General features: G+C 40.0%; 1 protein-coding gene across 4 annotated transcripts in view; it reads right to left on the bottom strand.

Moving 5' to 3' along the window:
• cfap74 (cilia and flagella associated protein 74) overlaps positions 1–20,308 on the bottom strand; it is a 115,585-nt gene that overhangs the window by 30,728 nt on the left and 64,549 nt on the right. For all 4 annotated transcript variants that reach the window (XR_005129898.1, XM_037535979.1, XM_037535980.1 and 1 more), the window contains exons 22-24: positions 14,662–14,790; positions 6,153–6,240; positions 1,206–1,379 (exon numbers count right to left, since the gene is read on the bottom strand). Coding sequence is in view for 3 of the 4 variants with exons in the window: in XM_037535979.1 (XP_037391876.1) it covers positions 1,206–1,379; positions 6,153–6,240; positions 14,662–14,790 (391 nt within the window). In the remaining variant the exon portion in view is untranslated. The remainder of the gene's footprint in view (positions 1–1,205; positions 1,380–6,152; positions 6,241–14,661; positions 14,791–20,308) is intronic.

Below are 20,308 nucleotides of genomic sequence, written 5' to 3'. Positions count from 1 at the left end.
CCTGCCTTCCGCCCGATGACAGCTGGGATAGGCTTCAGCGTCCCCAACCCCCCCCATGATCCTGAGGGAGGAGCGGCTTAGAAAATGTGTGTGTGTGTGTGTGTGTGTGTGTGTGTGAGATGTGTGCTGTAGATCATTGTCTTGACTTAATGCTCTCAGTGACATATGTTAACGCTGTGAGCGGCATATGCCGTGTCTCTTGGTATCATGCTGTGTTCTGCTGTACACTAGTGGTGAAAAGTACACCTGCTTGAGGTTTTGTTTTATGTTCGGGGTTTTCATAATGATCTAAACCTATTCCTGCTTGTTCTTGGGGAGTTTTACTGTCAGTTTTGCCTTAAATAAGTGAAATGCATGCTCGATTGGAGGCCACGTGGTTGACTTGGATACTACAGAACATTCCACTTCTTTGCCTTAAAGTCTTGGGTTGCTTTCACAGTATGCTTCAGGGCCATTGTCTATCTGCACGGTGAAAGGCATCCAATAAGTTATGATGCATATTGCTGACTATGAGCAGATAATATAGCCTTTCAGAATTCATCCTGCTGCTTTTATTAGATATCACATCATCAATAAACGCTACCTCCACCACGCCTGACAGGTGAGGCGGTACGCTATGGATCATGAGCAGGTCCTTCCCATCTCCATACTCTTCTCTTCCCAGAGAGCTCACTAGTGCGTTCTTTCTTTTTAAGAATGATTTGGCCATGCCTAATATTTTTGCTGCTTCTTTGACGGAAGTGACAGCTCTTTTGACTTCATACTGAGAGACAGCAACAGATTTTCAAATGCTTATTATCACACACTTATAATCAACATCTGCTAACTTGTAGGTGAAATAATGAGGAAATAACACACACCCAGCCATGGAACAGTTGATCAACCAACTGTCCAATTACTTTTCAGGCCCTAAATGGAGGGGCGAGGGGTTCACAATATTGTTTTAGAACATTTCAAATATTTTAAATAAAGAAGTCCGGAAACACATCAAGCACTGTATTGCCTTGTGAATAAAACTACTATTAATGCAAATTGTAGCTATTTTGAGTAATTCAAAATCACATCCTCAGTTTTAACGTTTTTTTCTCTGTAAATACATAAAATTGACTACAAAAACATCAATGATCAATTAAAAAAAAAACCCTACAAAATATAGTTCCTATCAAATGTACTTAAGCTTTTGATTGGCAGTTTATGGAACTCACCTTTGGAATGCCCACAAAGCCAAAGTCCTGTGGCAATAAAGAGTAGTTGGTGAGCCGGATGCTGGTCCGGACCGACTCAAAGACGGAGCAGTGGCCAAAGTCCACCTCGGCACGGTCAAACTCCAGATCGGATGTAGTGACCACTGCGTGGACTGTGAATGGGACGGGTCTCACCTAACAGAAACATTCCTGATTAGCCTTGTCAGGTTATTACCACACTTCAAATGGCCTGTCTAACGTCTCATTACAGATGAGAAATGAGTTTGGGTTTCATCTAAACAGAAATGATATGAAATGAGCCATAGAAGTGTATTGATGGCAAATATGGAGGTACATGAAGCTGCGTTCTTGTATCTCTATTCGATGAAAGACCCGTACTTTGACACAAATGGTTTGGTAACAGCATTGTGTGCATGTGCGTAGGGCATGCGTGTGCATGTATGTGAGATATTTCGAGTCTCTCAGGCAGAAGGACGAGCAGGCAAGGATATGGGCATGTATGCTGCTGTATATCAGGAGATGTGCACCACCAAAACCCTGACTTTTGCATGCAACTGTATGTATCTGAAGGGCTTAATCCCCCCCCCATTATATCAGCTGTTCAGGGTGGGCTTCACACATACAAGACATGTAAGTGCCATATTATGGTGCATACCTCCTTTATTAGAGAAATTATATTATTTTATATATTATGAAATATACATAAATATATTTAATACAGCATTTTGGAATGACATCTTTCATATACTTGAATGGACATGATATGAGGGATATATATTTGTATCTACAACTATGTATTGTGCAGTCTACCAATGCACTGACATCTGACTTGTAGCTTTTATAATTGTTTAATTCACTTTTAAACAGGATCATCAGTTTAAGTGTATAAACTAGTCTTTGTGCCTGGACATTCATAGTAACCTTAGTCCTTTGAGCATAAGTTTATATATACATCATTTGAACAAGTGAATTACATAATATAATAATATTATAATATAATAATAATAATAATAATAATAATAATAAGAGATTTTCATGGTTATCCTGGGGTCGCACCACATGCCTTGTTAAACTGAATCAGGCAAAACGACAAATTTTCACGATTAGTGAAAGGGAGGCTGACCTTGGCATTGCATAATGAAGGTCAGTTGGGGTCTTATTTACCGTGCAGTACCCCATCAACTTTTTTTTTTTTAAGAGCACGTCAGAATAAAAGTCCCCTGTTGTCAGATGAGCCATGTGAGATTTGAATCAGAATATCAGAAATAAAAAAGGAAAACCTGAGAATATTTAATGAAACCTCAGTATATAAAATGGCAGGAAGCTGAATATATATAATGAAATTCAGCGACTTAAATTAGGTTTTCACTTTATGTAGCCAACAATCTCAAGGTTTCCATAATTATTTCCTGGCTTGTCACATGCATGGATATTTGATGAGTGGTTGAGAGGACAAAGTAAGGGGGGGTTGTGGTTCATGCCAGCGCTCTGGTCTAGGGCACAGGTTTGAGCTCGGCGTGTTTCCTGGCCTCGAGGATGATTCCGCCTGGGTGTGAGGACGAGCGGATGAGGTGAGATCCTGCTCTCCGCGGACACACGCTGAGAGACGGAGGAGTGGAGGGGGCAGGATTTTGGAAAAGGAAAGATAACCAGCGTCCAGTTCTGGGGATTATGTGAGTTATACTGCACTCGTATTGAACCCCCACCTCCCTCTTCACACTACTCAATGTGCAGCTCCAGATAACTAAAGTGCTCTTGAATACAATTGACCCACACAGTAAATAAGCACAGTCTCTTATCAAAGTAACACAGTGTGGCCCAGTTTGGTCTTTCAGGGAAGTCAGGCATCTTGAAATGAGCTGCATAAGTATCACATATTATTCAGCAGTATGAAATACATCGTAGCTAGATATGCTTAACTGTATACAGCAGATATACACGGCAGGCCTGGAAGCTCCAGGTGACAAAACATGTTCAAAACACATTCAATTTCACATTGCAGAGTGGTTTAACATAAGAGTTGGCTACGTGAGATGAAATATGTGCTTAGCCACGCAGTAAAGGAATGGCATGCCAACATGGACATCCATTCGAGATCTGCTACGTGGCATCAGTAGTGAGTTGATATCAGCAAAGATGCTGCATCTGATACATAAGGGAAAAAAATAATGAAATCAGGTCTGATTCACCGTTCGCTATCCTCCTGCAGGGGGAGTAGTGGGAGTAATTTGAGCACGATAGCCTACTTTTAGATGCCCATCTAGTGAAGTTCTTCCATTTTAAACAGCTAATTTGTAAGAGAAAGAAAATCAGAAAATAATCTGTCCTGTTGATGTCGAAATGCTTTTGGGCCAATGTTTGCAATCAATGTGTCAACAGAAACCTGAACCTACATGAGAGAAACGCCTTACTCAGAAGATTCTATATATGGTCTACACCAATTACTCACACTAATAAAATCCTTCCATTTCAACTTCTGTGTTTTCTTTACACTATCAAATACAGGCATAAAACGCAAAGCAATGATGTAACATAGCAACGCTAAAGGGGCAGGGATTTCAACAATAACTGGGCTTTTTCAAGTAGTGATTATAAAGCTACATGCACATGTCCTTAGAGGCTCAGCGGGTTCTTAATCGGTTTATTCTCGTAACATTGCCATCCCCGCTGTACTTTCAGCTTCACTCGGCTGTATTGATGATAATGAGAAATAAAGCAATAACAAGTAAGCACTTTTTCCATGACTTAGCTAAAGCTAATTTTACCACAATCTCGAAATACAGCAGTCACGTGAAAAATAATGTGGACAGGACAAGTTTGTGTTACATCCTGAGCAAAGTTGACTCTGGGTATTAACGCAGGTAGTGCTGCACTGGTACAACAGGATTTAGTACTAATCCTGAGACTTCTTTCATCTGGAAATACTGGAAAAATTGATAAGCTGGCATTCCCACATCTTTATTTAATTCTAGTGAAATATTCAAGAACTCACACAGCCATACATTTCATTAAACGTCTGGGGTCCATGAATGCTCCCACCCTTCAAATTCAATGTTTCAAGAGTTCTATCTTATTGCGAGATTGTTTGTTACTCATATCCAGAGTTATGAGGCTATGAAGAGGGGCTGAGATACACATCACCTGCCTCTTACCATGTGTAATTGGTAAATATTCTTCTCAAATCTCTGTGTGCCAGAATTATTAGCACCCCTAAAATTCTTGAAAAGAGAAATCTAACTGAAGTGTTTTAATGTTCACTTGTGCAATTAAGGACATTAGTGGTCAGCCATGACTTCCTGATTAACTAGGGTATATATATATATATATATATATATATGAGATGAAACACAGGGCCCTCAGTCATCCATCATGGTCTATGAGCAAGACCAGAGAATACAGCAATGATCTGCGGCAAAAGGTTGGTGAGCTGCACAAAAAGAAAGGGGCTACAAGAAAATAGCTAAACAGTTGAAAATGTCCGTTTCCACTGTCAGGGCAATAATAAAGAAGCTAAAAACAACTGGAGATGTTAAGAATCTGCCAGAAAGAGGATGTATGCCTATACTGACCCCACGCACAGTGAGGAGGATGGTTCTCATGGACAAAGAATCTCAAAGGATCACGGATTGGAAATTGCAAAAATGAGTAAGGTCTCTGGGTCATAACGCCTCCCAAACCTCAATCAAATACCACCTATGTCACTACATTTGAGGGGCTGCCAGAAGAAAGCCTCTGCTGTCAAGGACCAACAAACTTAAGCTGGTACAGTTCACAAAACATTACTGGACTGTGGTCAGATGAGACCAAAATAGAGCTTTTTGACAACAAACAGCAGAGGGGAGTCTGCGGTGGACTCAGATACCTACTCAGAAAAGTACCTCATCTCTTTTGTAAAGTACAGAGGTGGACCTGTGATGCATTTGGCCTGTTTTAATTCCAAAGGCTCTAGATGATTTACTTGGATATTCAGTATCACAGACTCCATCAAGTACCAGCAGAAATAAATGACTAGGATATTAATATCTTGCTTTGCGAAGTATCTGCCATGAACATAGTGTATGTTCTCTCTCATACTCATGCTGCCAGTTTTACATATAATGCACAGGAACTGATCTTTTTCCATGACATTCAAGTGGCATTTTTATAGTTTTGGACTTTTGGGGTTGTGCATGACGCCGAACAGCAGTCTGTACTACCGTATTTCCCTATTTTAGTCATGTGATGTAAATACGACCTGGAATAGTCATCAAGCTCATCAAGCTAAGCTACATGTCACCAATTAATTGATAATATAATTCGTTTTTTCGTTATCTACATTCTCGACAACGTCGATTAATTGCTGCATCCCTGAACAATATACCGCACTGTTCTGCCCACACACTCACAAATGTCTACGTTTACACCGATTTAGGTGTAGAATCAAAAAAAGCTTCAGATTTTCCCCAACAAGTGTCAAAATATGAGCAAAAAACACTTCTTAACTTCTTATAGCCTATGGTGCCTCATGTTACATTTCTAATGAAGAATTCTAAATTAGCAATCACTTTATTAACACACGCTCCCAGCTTAAAGCATTTAGCACTCATGTAATATTGGTTGGCAACATTTATGCTTGCTTTGCATTTATTGTAAATTGCGCTGTAAAATAAGCTGCTTCTGTGCTGACTAGGTGCACTGTTATGCTTCTGATGTGGAAATGAATACAACATGCTGACGAATGCTTGAGCTTTGTAATTATTAGTGCCAGCTTTAATAGTTACTGAACAATTTATAACAGTTACTGAATGATGAGGTTTAAGATCGATAACTGAATAACAAGCCTGCAGCTCACTAAGTGTGTTGCCCTGCCAGCAGCAGAGAAAGCTTGACCTATAGCAGAAACCGATTAGAGAAGGAGTGCCATGAGCTATTTTTCACTGATCTGGAGAACACATGAAAGGCACCTACCTGATCGGCCACCTGTATAAACAAAGGGACCTCCAGGACCCCTGTGTCCTGGTCAAAGAGGGATTTGGCATCCACTGGCAAGCTACGTCTATTAAAAAAGACATACACGACAAGGAAAAGGGAATATTATTAATAGGCAGCGCGGTGATGGAAAGTTTGATTTCATATGCATGAGAATGCTAAGGGACAGGAAGGGCTGTTATTGGCCACTTCTTTGAAGCTCAAGGCCATATTTCAAAAATTACCTTTCGCAGCAGCACATTCAATCAAATAGCTGAAATATTGCCATTTGCCCACGCCTGCGTGGCAGAGGATTTCTGCTTTTATCACTACTCTGAGAGCAAAACACTCAAGCATCAAGCACGCTCCAGCGTTAAAGTGCCCTTCCACTAATACACTAAAGTGGATCTGATGGTCTATAGCAGGACTTAATGCAGTGAGAGAGAGAGAGAGAGAGAGAGACAGACAGATAGGGTCAGAGAGGAAGAGAGGGTGATGGGGGTGGAAGAGGGAGAGGGGAGATGGATAGATAGACAGATAAACAGACAGAGACAGAAAGAGAGCGAGAGACAGAGAGATAGAGTTGCATTTGTGTGCTGTTCATGGGCACTAGTAGATGAGAGTGTGGTAACCATGGTGATTGCGGGTGTAGGGTGCAGTACAGCGGGATTCAGACAGAGGCGTACAGTGACGTTACGTAATGCAATAAGCTGAGCTCAGTAATACCCCTGAATTAAAATCATCTAGAGTACAGATGCAGTGCCACCCTGCGAGAGGTCAAACACAAATACAGGCCTGAGTGGATGGCAGTGGGAAACGCTTTAGTGAGCAATGGTCAGGCTTGGTCAGTGCCTGAGAGCATACGATGTACACACAGCAGCAGCTCTGCTGACATGAGGAGTTTTAATGTTATAGGTGACGCGATACGGGTAGGAGAGAGCAATAGTGTGGTGAAAAATCTAATTCACACAATTTGCTACTTACACCAGGTGTAGCTGATCAGCAAAGACATGTTCAGTGTGTGAAGTTCGCCTCTTTAGTTTTGGACAAGGAAGCTAACAAGTAAAGGAAGCTTATACCGCAAACAGCATTAATAATTTCCCAGTCCTATCCAGCGGATCATAATCAGGCAGATTCAGGCATATTTGAATCAGTATCAGCTAAAATAAGACCATGTCTGGCCCTTTATTTCTATTTTGCATTCTGTTTACACTTTTTTCGCATATTTAACGCTGGCCTGTACATGACTCACAAACACAGCTGTGAACAGCTGTACACACATAAAATTAGACCATTTGTCATTAAACACAACAATTACTTAATAGCAGATAGGGGACAGAGGGACAGAGACACTGTCCCACTTCCTCCTCTAAAAAGGCTAAAATAAGGCCCCGCCTATAATGTTGCATATCGCTGTTGTTGGGAGAAAACCTCGTATCTCCAAAATGGTAATTTTACAGGAGAAGGAAAAAATCTACTCTACTTTTAATGTAAGTCAATGGAACCAAATTTTTTCCCCAAGTCATTTTTGGTTATTTCTTTTGGTCCATTCATCATGAACTTTACACACAATGTGAAGGACAACAGGTATTTTCAAATTGTCAAAAATGGAGATACAAGGTTTTCTTCTGACAACGATATATTTAGCTCATTCTTCTTCTTCTTTCGGCTGCTCCCTTTAGGTGTCTTCACAGCGGATCATCTGCCTCCATCTTTCCCTATCCACTGCCTCCTCTACTTTCACACCAACCATCTCCATGTCCACCTTCACTACATCCATAAACCTTCTCTGAGGTCCACCTCTTCTCCTTCTACCCGGCAGCTCCATCTCCAACATTCTTTGCCCAACATATCCACTATTCCTCCTCAACACATGTCCAAACCATCTCAACCTGGCCTCTCTGGCTTTATCTCCAAACTGCTCCTGATCTCAATTAATGCAATTCATTATTAATTAAACAGTTTGTAACACAATCCTTGTAAATATCTAAGTATATCTGAATACTTAATAAAAAAAGGAGCTAAAACTAGCACAAAGCTTGGATTTGGTCTGCACGTCTTTCCTTTTTCATTAACAGCATTTCAGAGTGTCAGTGTAGGTAACTAAATCGATATAGTTGGAGGAAGTATGCAATGGTTGAGGCATACAGTTAACACAGTGGTAATTGTTAAGGTTAGGCTGCATTAGCCTCATAACTCCAGCATAAAGCCTCTAAACAACAAACATATCTGGGTTAAGTAACTATATTAAGGGAAAGGAAAAATGGTGTAAATTAGATTTTTGGCCAAACCATCACATTAAGCGACAAAAATAGCTCCCTTTAGCATTTCTGTATTCTAATGTGTTTTATTCTTTGTGCATTCTTGAAGCATTCTCAATTACAGGCGTAAAAGCAAATTGCTGTTTCTCCCTCCGCCGACACAGCAGAATCAAAATAATTGGCCAACTTTGGTGTGGGAGACTTTTCCCACATCTATTTATTCCTGAAGATTTTTGCAGGTCATTAAACTGCTGAGTTTAAATGCTGTGAATTCCCTTTTAAAATATGTAAGGACTTCTGCTAAATGACCTACTGTAGTATAACGAGCAGCATTTGGCTTAACAGTTTCGCAGTGGAAAAAGAACATACACATTAAAATATGTTTTGTTTTTAGCTTTAGTGCCAACGTCTAAAACTTGGCATGAAGCCTTTGATACAGAACACAGTATGATCTAAACCCAGTAAAGGCCTCTTACTGTAATCCTGCGGGAACTGGAGCTGATCACAGTTCAGCCTCCATATTTCCCTCATCAATACTTCCAAATGCAAGCAACGCATTCTGTTCTGAACAACAACATTGGATTAAAACATTAAAGAAGAAGTTTAAAGAAGTTTGCTAGATGGTGAAGACAAATAAACATCTTCCAGGTAAGGAAAAGGATAAAACGTACTAAATTCATACATTTCAAAATGAAAAATTTAAAGCTTTGAAGGCTACTAATGGTGCTCCCAAAATACATATAAGCTCATTTAAAACCATAACTTGACCAAAACTGACATTTTATTTCCCCAGCTTCTGATGCACTGCTACAACCTGTTTTATATCTAGCTAAATTCAGCTGCGCTTTTTGACGGCCGAACAACGAGGTGCACTGAACAGCTTTTCACGCCGGGTTTTTTTATGCGCCTAAATAGTAAGCAAAACAAGGAAAGTGCCTCAGCCCACAAAATGAACAGGGCTAACCCTGCTTTCAGGAGGTCTGGGTTTTATCAGACAAAAGAGTTTCTCACCTGGCGGCACCACACAAAGACAAGATAAACGATAAAGTTGGGTACATCGAAATCTCCGATGGCCGAGCTGTGACATCAACATTATTTTCACCATGGTGGAGGAAAGAAGCGACCATCAGCTTAATCAAATAACACAGTATAAACATATTAAACGGTAACGTCAACTTTAAACATGTACCTACCTGTCCTGCATGTACTCTACAGGTCAAAGCCAGTGGACGCTACAACTACCGTTTGACATCCTGCATGTTTTTATTACCTCCGAGGTAAACCACATGAACTCGTAAGATGGGTAAAATGCCACCCAACCTGCACTCGAAGGCATCATAAGAAACTGCCATTGATAGTATTTAAACTCACAACATGCGGAGAGCAGAGCTGCCACCAAAGTTAAAAAGCAGGACGGTGCAGTAAGTTAGAAGTTATTCAAAGTCATTCCAATTTAAAGTTTTTTTAAAAATAGGGGATATGTAACTGCTTATGTATAAAAGATGCTACTTAGCTAAATATTGTCTTTTGAGTAACCGTGTGATGATTTATTCACAACATGCTTACCCAAAAAGACACTGGGCCTCATTCGCCTAACATTCTTAAGAAGAAATTTCTTCTTAAAAGTCACTTATGCAGTTTTCACAGAGAATCTGACAATCACCAATTTTTTTAAATTTGGGATTTGTTCTTAGCTAGGAATACATGCAAGAGCACAAAGGTGAGAACAACTTTGTGGTGTCATGAATCTGGCATAGACTTTTTCTTAGGATCTTTCTCAAGAACAAACTCAAAAAACATAGGAAGTTATTGGTGAATAGGACCAACCATGTCCTAACAAACATCAGACTTCACATTTTTTTCATCTCTCCCTTAAGGGCAGCTTCTGCAGCTTCTTAATTACTGTATAAAAATACTGAAACAGGTTTTAGACAACAGGCATGGCTTGTCTGATCGACTATATTTGGGGTAAAGATGAATTGTACACATTTCATTTTTGGCTAGACTGTCTCTTTAAAAGTGCAATACATTCTCTGGATTAATAAAGTTGTCAATTTGTAGTGATTTTTTTTTTTTTAAGTTACAAATGTGTTTTTCCAGTCTGTGTCCCAGTCACGGTCAAAAGCCATTTCTCATACCTCATGAAATTCAACCGAAAATGATAGTTGTTATTTTAAAACAAATGTAAAACCATCCTTAGCTGAAAGGCGATATATTACTACAGTTATATATTTAAGCAACTGTAGCCAAAGACTGGCCCCTAAAAGGGTGTGTGCTATTTACTACCATCTGAGCTCTCTCAGGCTGGTGTTATCAATCCCGCACTAGAGATGATTTATTTAAGGAATCACTTGTTCTCGGTTAATAGAGTCTCGGTGGGAGAGTCACTCCTGAATTAGCTTGGCATGGCGCTGTGGAAAAGCCTTGCGGGACGTCACACGGCCCATCTGTCGGAACAAATTCGCTTGCCACTCGGTTTTGGCTTCTGATGCAAAAGCATCACGTACTACTACCCAAATAAATACTATAATTCCTCTATTTCCAAATCTTCAACAAATCTACCATCCAAGCGTAATCCAGTTACCTGAACACTGAACTCTGTAAACAGTAAACAGGCTCTGAAGCCACATAATAGTAGCTGACTGTATTATGTAATAGGTTATGTCAGTAGGTCCTTTCTGTCCCATCTACTCTGTTTGCAGATAAAGCTGAAATAACAGCTGACGTGACAGAAAGTTGACTAGCAGTGAGACTGTCCACACGGTCCAATATGTTTGACTACTGAGAGTGTACGATATTCTCAGCCTGCAGCCTCAGAGTCATCAGAGGACATAGAAGCTCATTTGAAGTGCTTCTCCTCCACTGAAACTACTGAAGACTCTTGGAAGGGTTTAATCTCATTTGGAGAGAGGGAGAGAGACATAAAAAGAGTGGACATAAAAAGAAAATGTATCAGTTCTGCACATTTTCAAACCCTGGTTTTTAAACTTTCAAACTTTTTGTTACATATGTTTTCTATTCTAATTTGTCTTTCTTAGCTTACATCTTTCCATTATTATTCATTTGAATGGCGTTACTATTATAATTTCTATTATTATTATTATTATTTTTGCTATTATTATTGTAGCATTCATTCAGTTTTTGCACAAGTTGTGGTGTTTTATTCTCCAGTTGTTGTGGGCCACAGTCACACCGTACAGAGTCTCTCTCTAACAGTTCCACCTATGACTTTAATCTCCCTGTCTGCCAGCTTACACATACATCCCACCCATGGTTGCTGCCCCCCCCCTCCCAAGATCTTTGCAATCTTAGCAATCTTATATCCTGATTTTTTTTGTTTAGTTTTGCATGACTTACTGCTAAAACTGAAAGAGTAAAATGATTTTTTGCCTTAGTATTTTCTTTAAGATAAGTTAAGATAAGATAAGATAAGATAAGATAAGATAAGATAAGATAAGATAAGATAATCCTTTATTAGTCCCACAGCGGGGAAATTCACAATTTACTACAGTTAACTTGAGACTTTAGACTAAGCTTAGGTTTCAGCGCATAAAATTTAAATATCGTTGCTGCAATAACCGAAATGGTAACTTTATAAAACTTAACTTTCATAATTGTAATGTGTGTTAATGTAGCAGGGACTGAAATAGAACAATAAACTGAGACCTCAACATCACCAAATGTGTTTGGGATTACTCGGATCATGAGAAACAGAAAATGCAACCAACTTTTGAACTTTTGAGTGTGAAACATGACCCTGCAGATTTCTTTGAAAAGAATGATATGATAACTATAACAAAGGCACAAGAGTGGACGCACTAAATACAGATTATATTTAGTTGCTGAGGCCTCTGTGTAATATTTTGTTACATACATCTCAATATACCTCGTATCTCCAAAATGTTTACAGGAGAAACTACAGGAGAAGAAAAAAGCCTACTTTACTTTTAATGTAAGTCGAGTCATTTTGGGTCTTTTCCGTAGTCTATTCATCATGAAATATTCATTGCTATTTAAAGAGATAGAGCTTTTGCCCCCCCCCCCCCCCCCCCCCCCACACATATATATATATATATGTGTACTGTTTTTAAAATTTCAGTGCACAACATCTATTTAGTTTAATTTTTGGTAAAAAAAAAAATAAAATGTCCTTTTTTTCCTGCACTTATGTTAAATTCACCAAATGCAGTAATTGTGCCTTAACATGTGTATGAGCCCATGTACTGACAAATGAATGTTTGTGTGAAAGAGAACGAAAGCAGCATGAAATCAGCTCCACATTCTAACTCCCCTTCCTGACAGGATACAGGAAAATGGTGAGAGACACGAAGAGAAAAGAAAAAAAAAATCGAATCTGATGATGATCCTTGCTGAGCGCGTGAGCTGCTGGGAGGGCACGAATTATTCATCCACTCCACTGCTATAGAAACTCCAAACAAGACAACACAGCCATGTACAAAGCATATAATGTACCCCAAGAACATCCACGCTAACATTTACATTATTTATGTTGCTAATGCTGATGAAAAATAAAAAATGAAATAAAGATTAAAAAAGATGGAAAAAGGGTCTCAATGAAGATGCAAAAACTACAGTAGGTTACATAAGCAATCAAGTGAGTGGAAGCAAATCTGGGTGGTGAGCTTTGAGCATGGGTGCAGAGGAGTGAGTGAAGAGGAGTGAGGAGGGAAAGATGAGAGAGAAAGAGAGAGAGAGACAGAGAGAAAGAGAAAGAGAGAGAGAGAGAGAGAGAGAGAGAGAGAGGGCGGGCGACAGTAATGCCGTTCTAATCCTCGTTTTAAAGCCCTCTGATTCAGTAAAGCAGATTACTGAGGTTTCACTTCCCCCTGGATCAGCCCCGCCGACCCTGATCAAATGTGTCATTAACTTCAGTCGTGTGAAGCCGTGCTGCTGGACCTCAAAGCTCCTCAGTGATCAATATGCCTCCATGATGTACGCAACAAGCCGAGTGAAAAAAGACAACGGGACCACGCCCATATACGCTCAGGTGGCCTGTGCCTGGTGATGGTTAATTGAGTTACCATGGTAACAGCCCCTAGTGATAGTAAAGTTCAGAAAAAAAAATGTTCAGTTATTGATTCCCTTTGCAAACCATGGCAAGACAGCAGTATTCCCACACTTAAGGCCTTTACGTATGATTTTACCGACAGCAAAAATGCAACCTCATTTTATTTGCCCTCCGGTCAGTTTTCACAAACTTTTGCCGGTGACATGAACAATCACAGTCGTGCTATTGGGCAGTCCTGGGCTGGAGGTTAGGGAACTGTGACCGGAAGGTTGCCGGTTCGATCCCCAGCACCGACAGTCCATGACTGAGGTGTCCTTGAGCAAGACACCTAACCCCCAACTGCTCCCCGGGCGCCGTATATTTTAAAACTTTTTAAAAAAACTTCAATATTTGCAAACTTTTACTGCCGACATTAACTCTCTGACTGTTGGTTGTAAAATTTGCTGCAAGGGGCAAATCAGGCTTAAAAATGGGTAAAACAATCATGTAGGCTCAGCTTAAGCTAAGCGGCCACAAACTAAAGATCAAACTTTGCTACACAAAGGTCTGAGGCTTCATATAGCAGCATTGAAGATCCAAAATGGAGGAAACACAATCAGCATGGCCCGTAAAACATTAGCTTACTGAACAAAAAATAAAAGAAATTATTAGCCCAGGTGTATGACAGAAGTGACACTTCACGACTACAAAGCAGAACATTTCTGCATGGCACGAGTGAAGAACGTCAATAGGGCTTTAGGTACATGCCATTTATAGCAAGCAGCAAAAAACAGACTCGAAGATTAAAACTGCACATAATCCACACATGACTGTTTTTACTTTCTTTCTTTTTTTGGCAAGGACCTTTACCAGCCACACACTGTCGCCAACTTTAATTACTCATTTTGAACGACATTTCTAAAATTAGGAAGAGAAGAAAAGAGTAAAAACTATTTTAAAATGTCTCATAGAATTCCATGTTTGAGAATATCTTGTCCTTTCCTTTTCATTTCCTTTAAAATAAAATTCTAAACAAAATCACTTGATATAAACTGCTGAGTACATTTGCTGTACATTTCTACCATGCACGGCCAAAACAAAACAATAATAAAACAAGACAATACATAATTACAAAGGTACATGATGCATGCAGCCCTTCCTTCCTGTATAGAAACTGTTTCCGAGGTTTTCTTATAACAAAATGCTTCTCTTATGAACATTTTCTTGTGATTGTCATTACCTGGGCAGGAACTTGAGCTGGGCATGGAAGCTGGACTTGGCCTGGATAAAGCCAGTTTTAGGCAGGATCTTCATGTGGTTCTTCAGCTCTTTACACACCTCAAATGTCACTTTGAGGGCCGTACTGGCTCTGAAACACAAACAAATAATGAATGAAGCGTTGCCATTTTCTAATTAACTCAATAAACTCATTAAAAAGTAGACCAGAGAAAGGGTGACAGCAAAAGCCGAATCTATATCTTGTCATAAGCCCAATCAACTGTTTGGATCCCACATTTTCCCTGCTAGATCTGCCTCCCTGTTCTCCACTGCAAAACCTGTATACCAGATGAGCTGCACTGTTATACAGGCATGTGAACAGGAATGAAAACAAGAGTGCACTGGATGACCTGCTTGCACTGTACAAGTGCCATCTCTGTCCATTTACACACCTGTTCACCATGTTTCTGTAGGGAATCTCATTTATTTGAACTCAGGTAGAATGGCCCATACACAATTGCTTCAGGCAAGCCGAACATCCACTAAGAAAAGTACACTCAGCAAGTGCACACAAGAGCCACCTGATAGCCGAGGACATTAATAGCTCCACATACTGTATAACAGTCTCCATCCTTGCCATTTATTGAGGTGACCCAATTTTGATGAAGAATCCAGAGGCAGGTTGTGCCTTGTGGCAAGGAGCTTCCAGATCGAGGGATATAAATGGTGCTCCATCTCGGGAATTCTCCACAGAATTCCGACTACGCACACCTACAACTGCAAGCAACGAGCCAAGGGCTTACGGCTCTCTATGACTCACTACCAATGCCTGCGTGGTAATTTCTCAACTTACATAAAAGGGTTTTGATGATGCTTTAATTGAGGGGGCCTAAATAAGGACAGCTAAGATACTCCTACAGTACTGACAGCACTGCCAGATATCATGAATACAACTTACTAAATTTGTAGCTTTATAGTGCAATGTCAATATGCAGTGCACACTGGCTCATGAAGGTCTGTTGTAGAGCTGTACGGATATTCAAACTGCTTATGAAGGTGTTATGCGTACACCATGAATATGTAATGAAGTCCTTGCGTAGTGCCCTTCAAGTCAGACTCCTCTACAAGTCCTCAAGAGAAAAAGACTGGATATTTCAGCAATGAGGAGCCAGAAATTCCCTGACATTGCAGTATGCTGTCACCACCTCATTTCCCAGCCTCCGGTAAAGTGACCCACATAGTTGAACACTCAACAGATGGGCTTGTGCTGCAGGCAAGGGCAGTGGCAGTCCATGGATATAAATGGTAAACCTTCTTGGAACGTTCTGCCTCAGTCACAGATCTATTTCCGACAGACTTTCAGGCACTACCACAGTCAGTTTAGTTCATATTCTTCAATCGCTGGTTCAGCCAAAAATCTTATTATGTGCTGTAATCTTTAAAAATGGACAAAATCACCATGTGTTGGAAATCACAAGAGCAAGTCTGCAGTTACTTAACAAATCAGCGTGGTTTGAGGCAGGTGTCTGGTGATTTAGATGCTATATAGCTTGTATGGTGCTCATTGGTGGAGTTTATGTCTCTGATTTTTGTAGCCCAAGTGCCAAACTAAAGAAGCAAACTTTAGACGACCAATACGTTGGTCCACATTTGGGGCAAGAAAAAACTATGAGGTAAGTTTTTTGGCAGAATCATCAACAATAAAGACATTTCAATATATATTAGTATAGTACAGAGTAGCGCTGTCAAACAATAAAACCAAAAAAATAATCACAACTAATCACATTATTTATTTGATTCATCTCATTTGTCTTGTTTGCTCAATCTTGACCTGAATGATCTGAGAAGCAGCACGTTTTGTTATAGCTATATGAGTGAAACTAAAATAAGGCATATCAAATTGTATTTATTACTTTCAGTATTTCAGTAACATTATTTTCATGATATAAACCAGATATCCATGGAGAGTACATATCATATACCTTGCATATCATATATCTCGGATTCATACGCTTTTAATCCTTTAAAATCTCGTTTAGGATGAGCTATGCTTAGGTTATAGAAGTGTGTGAGAACATTTTGGGCCAACTGGTGGCCCATGGGCATGTAAGGGGTTAAACAGTGTAATTCCATGACTGTCTCAAGAACTAAAACAAAATTTAAATGCCAAACATTTAGTATAGGACATATTTTCCAATACTTTTCCAGGCCTGGAAATTGAAATTTCTGTATTACATGACTTTTCAAAGATTTTCATGACTGTACGAAGCCTGTATACAGTCAGTTCTCGTTCATACAGATGGAACACACTGAAGCTGTATGTAAACTAAAGGCTAGGAACAAAGAATGGTCAAACTAGGACGATGCATTGCTGGTATTAAAATACTGATGTCATTTCATTTATCATCATTTATCATGTTATAGCCGTAGAGTACAGAGCACAGCTATAGCATCTATATTTTTTATCTCTCCAGTGAAAAACCATTACTTGGCTGCAGTGATGTTAAGACTTGTGGCCAATTATATGAAACCACAGAGACTCAAAGCTGCTCCCCAGTCTAGCAATTTATAATACTATGGCAGTTGCTGACAAGCACAGCTTTGGTTGCTGACAAAAGAAAGAACAGCAAGCTGCAACAAGTCAGTCACAAACATCAAAAAAGAAAAGAAGTTGTCTTCAATCATCTAGAACATCTAGCCACGGCAGGCCTGGGAGGGAGCTCCACAACAGAGAAAATGAAAAGTTCACATTGGGCCAGAAATTGACTTTAGTTTTGCTTTAATTCCTTCTAAACATAACTTCATGTCCATATTTCTTAAGTCATTTGTATCATACATGCAAGCGTCAGCCGCTGATGAAATTTGGTAAATATTACAAGCCACTGACACCATCAGTATTAGCTGAGAAGCTGTGGAGCCCCTTGAGGACTAGGGAGAGAGACCGCAGGGTCTCCTGAAGCAGCTGCCGAGCGAGGGGTTCCTTAGGCAGCGCTGATGGCGGATGGCAGAGCGACATGGTCTCCATGCTAGGCTAATGGATAATAGCTAGTTGTCCCTTCCACTCTCTTTTCCCCCTTTAATTCATTACATTCTGATGTCTGATCCTTCAACAACACTTAAAAATGAGAGGTCAGACTCAACTTGCGGACACAAGAGTTCACACAGCTCACACGTCTTTTTTTTGTTCTGCATTTTAGTAAAAATAAAACTTTCCCACTAGCCAGGATTCTCTGTATCACACAATCTTGCTAGACAATTTTCCACTTGTGTACACACTTATGGATGGCTATGGCATCGCTGGAGTTCCAGCTCACAACCTCCTGTTGGAGCGATGGCTTAGATCCATGAATTGACTCAGATTTTGTGTCTACAAATGTTTAATACACTGGAGAAAGTATTCCTTATTATTTAAAGCATCGTATAGTCCCATGTGGTGCAACTGTCTAATAATTCATCCCAACATCAAGAGTTTGTGAGTCTGAATCCCAGCAATACCATAGCTGTCCATATCTGGAAGCCCAAGAGGAAAATGCCAGATGGGCCTGTGTAATAGAAGGAGTGCCAGCTATTTTTGAAATTTTTGGAAATTGAGTAAAAAAAAACACAAATTCAGTTTTGTTTATCTAACTGAGACGCAGACCTAGAAACACTTCCAGGGAGAACTTTTGACACCCAGTTTGAGCTGGGTGAACACTGGTGTCCTCAAGTTGAGTCAACTCAAGAAAAGCCATGTAATCAGCTACTATGTCATTTTAAGTTGAGCAAACTTTTTTTTTACAGTGAAGAAACTAGACTAACAGACTTCAGACTGCAACTTGTCACGTGGGAGGTGAAAAACATTTACAGGTCTTGCCTTCATCTTTGCCTTATGACATATGACACTGTCCTCAATGACACGTTTATGGCATGGTTATGTCCATGTTATGCACAATAGACCACCTTAAAAAAATGGGCCAAGCCCAAAATGGCAAAACATTTGTTTTTAAGACGAATAAAAGTTCTATCATTAGACAAATACATAAAGTAACTTAGTATGGGATAACTTCTCCTTTTGATTGCTTTAAATCTTTCATGTGTAAATTTGCAGGCAGTCTTTTACAGAAAGAAAAGTCAGTATTTTTCCACTTAGCCTTGATGGTTTCAAACAGTAAAAAACACTGCCAGGTTAGTTTGTATTTAATGTGAGATCAAATATTCTATATAGGGTGTAAATCTGGCCTCTGACCAGCCCAGGTTATTCTGGCCAGTATTTGCAGTTAGCAGATATTTTAGGTTCTTTAAAATCAATAGCTGCTAAAATCAGGTAAAAAAAAGAAAGATTAAAGTTGCTCTACTTCTAGCTTGCACTCACCGACTCCTCAAGCTGATGCTGGACAAAACATGTTGCCAAGGCTTTCAAATCTAGCAAATAAGGGCTCTACATAACTCTTAGTTTTTGGAAGCGAAGAAATGGCCACCCTCAGGCCTCTACTCCTGACACGCTAATACTCATTAGTGGCTGAGCGCGCCTTGCTTCTGGCAGCAGTGTCACTATCAGTGCCTGGCAGGTCCAGATGGCGGACGTAGTGTGTGTCCTCACAGTTACTGTGTGTATGCGTGTTCGTGCCCTTTAGCTCTTTCACACACTCCCGAAAGTCTGTCCGAATTATTCTTCCATTACTTCTGTATTCCACCTCGATGCTGACATAATACTGCGTATAAAGCTGCTGCTGTCAACCCACTTAGCGTAGCCGCAGCTCTGGGAGGAAGACTTGGAGGATTTTCAGAGGCTTTTTTAATATCTCTATATTAAGAATTCTGCAGCCCAAATTCAAAAGCAGCTCACAGGGAAAGGAAAAGGGGGCAGAGGACTGCTTCAGCCACACGCGCCTGTGGTGTGAATACACTAAACACAGGACATTTATCACCCTGACAAGGAGGGTTTTGTTTATGGAGGGGGGGGGGGGTTTCGGGGGGGGGGGGGGGGGCATACAGCGTACAGTCTTACAGCAAAAGTTTTGTTAAGGCATGCTTTGCTGATTTTCTAAGCAAAAATATGTCAACACCTCCTCTACAGCAAATGAATATAAATATTAAACTAAATTTGCTGAGTTTAAGATATTGAGAAAAAAAACACATAAAAAAAAAACACATACAAAACATAAATAATAATAATAATAATAACCTAAAATGTGCCAAGAGAGAGAGAGAGAGAGAGAGAGAGAGAGAGAGAGAGAGAGAGAGAAACAGAGTTAGAGAGAGACAGAAAGAGAGAGAGAAAGAAAGAGCAGGGGAGAAGCCGAAAGAAGAGGCCTGTTAAAGCAGGCAGGGGTGACAGGATGAAGGGCTTATTTTGAGCGTTTTTTAGACAGCAGAGCTACAGTATGTGTCAGCCCTTCCTCTCAGAGTTCTGTCCCTCGCCTTAATTTAAACACTTTAATCATGCGGTGCCTTTTAAAGTATTTGGAAGGCACACATTGAGGGTTTTTCCATTTTGTCACAAGATCAAGACGGTTGCGTGACACTGCAAGTAAACAAATATCGTGGACATCCTTTTATGTGGATCTGTGTGTGTGTGTGTGTGTGTGTGTGTGTGTGTGTGTGTGTGATTGTGTGTGTGTGATCTGATTGAGTTCCAGATGGCTACAGCACCAAATCCAGCAATATGTGAACTCACATACACACACACA

The sequence above is a fragment of the Pygocentrus nattereri genome, chromosome 29 (genome assembly GCF_015220715.1).
Source record: "Pygocentrus nattereri isolate fPygNat1 chromosome 29, fPygNat1.pri, whole genome shotgun sequence".
Lineage (NCBI taxonomy): Eukaryota > Metazoa > Chordata > Actinopteri > Characiformes > Serrasalmidae > Pygocentrus > Pygocentrus nattereri.
The sequence above is the reverse complement of the archived record's forward strand: the minus strand, read 5'-3'. Positions and strand labels throughout refer to the sequence as shown.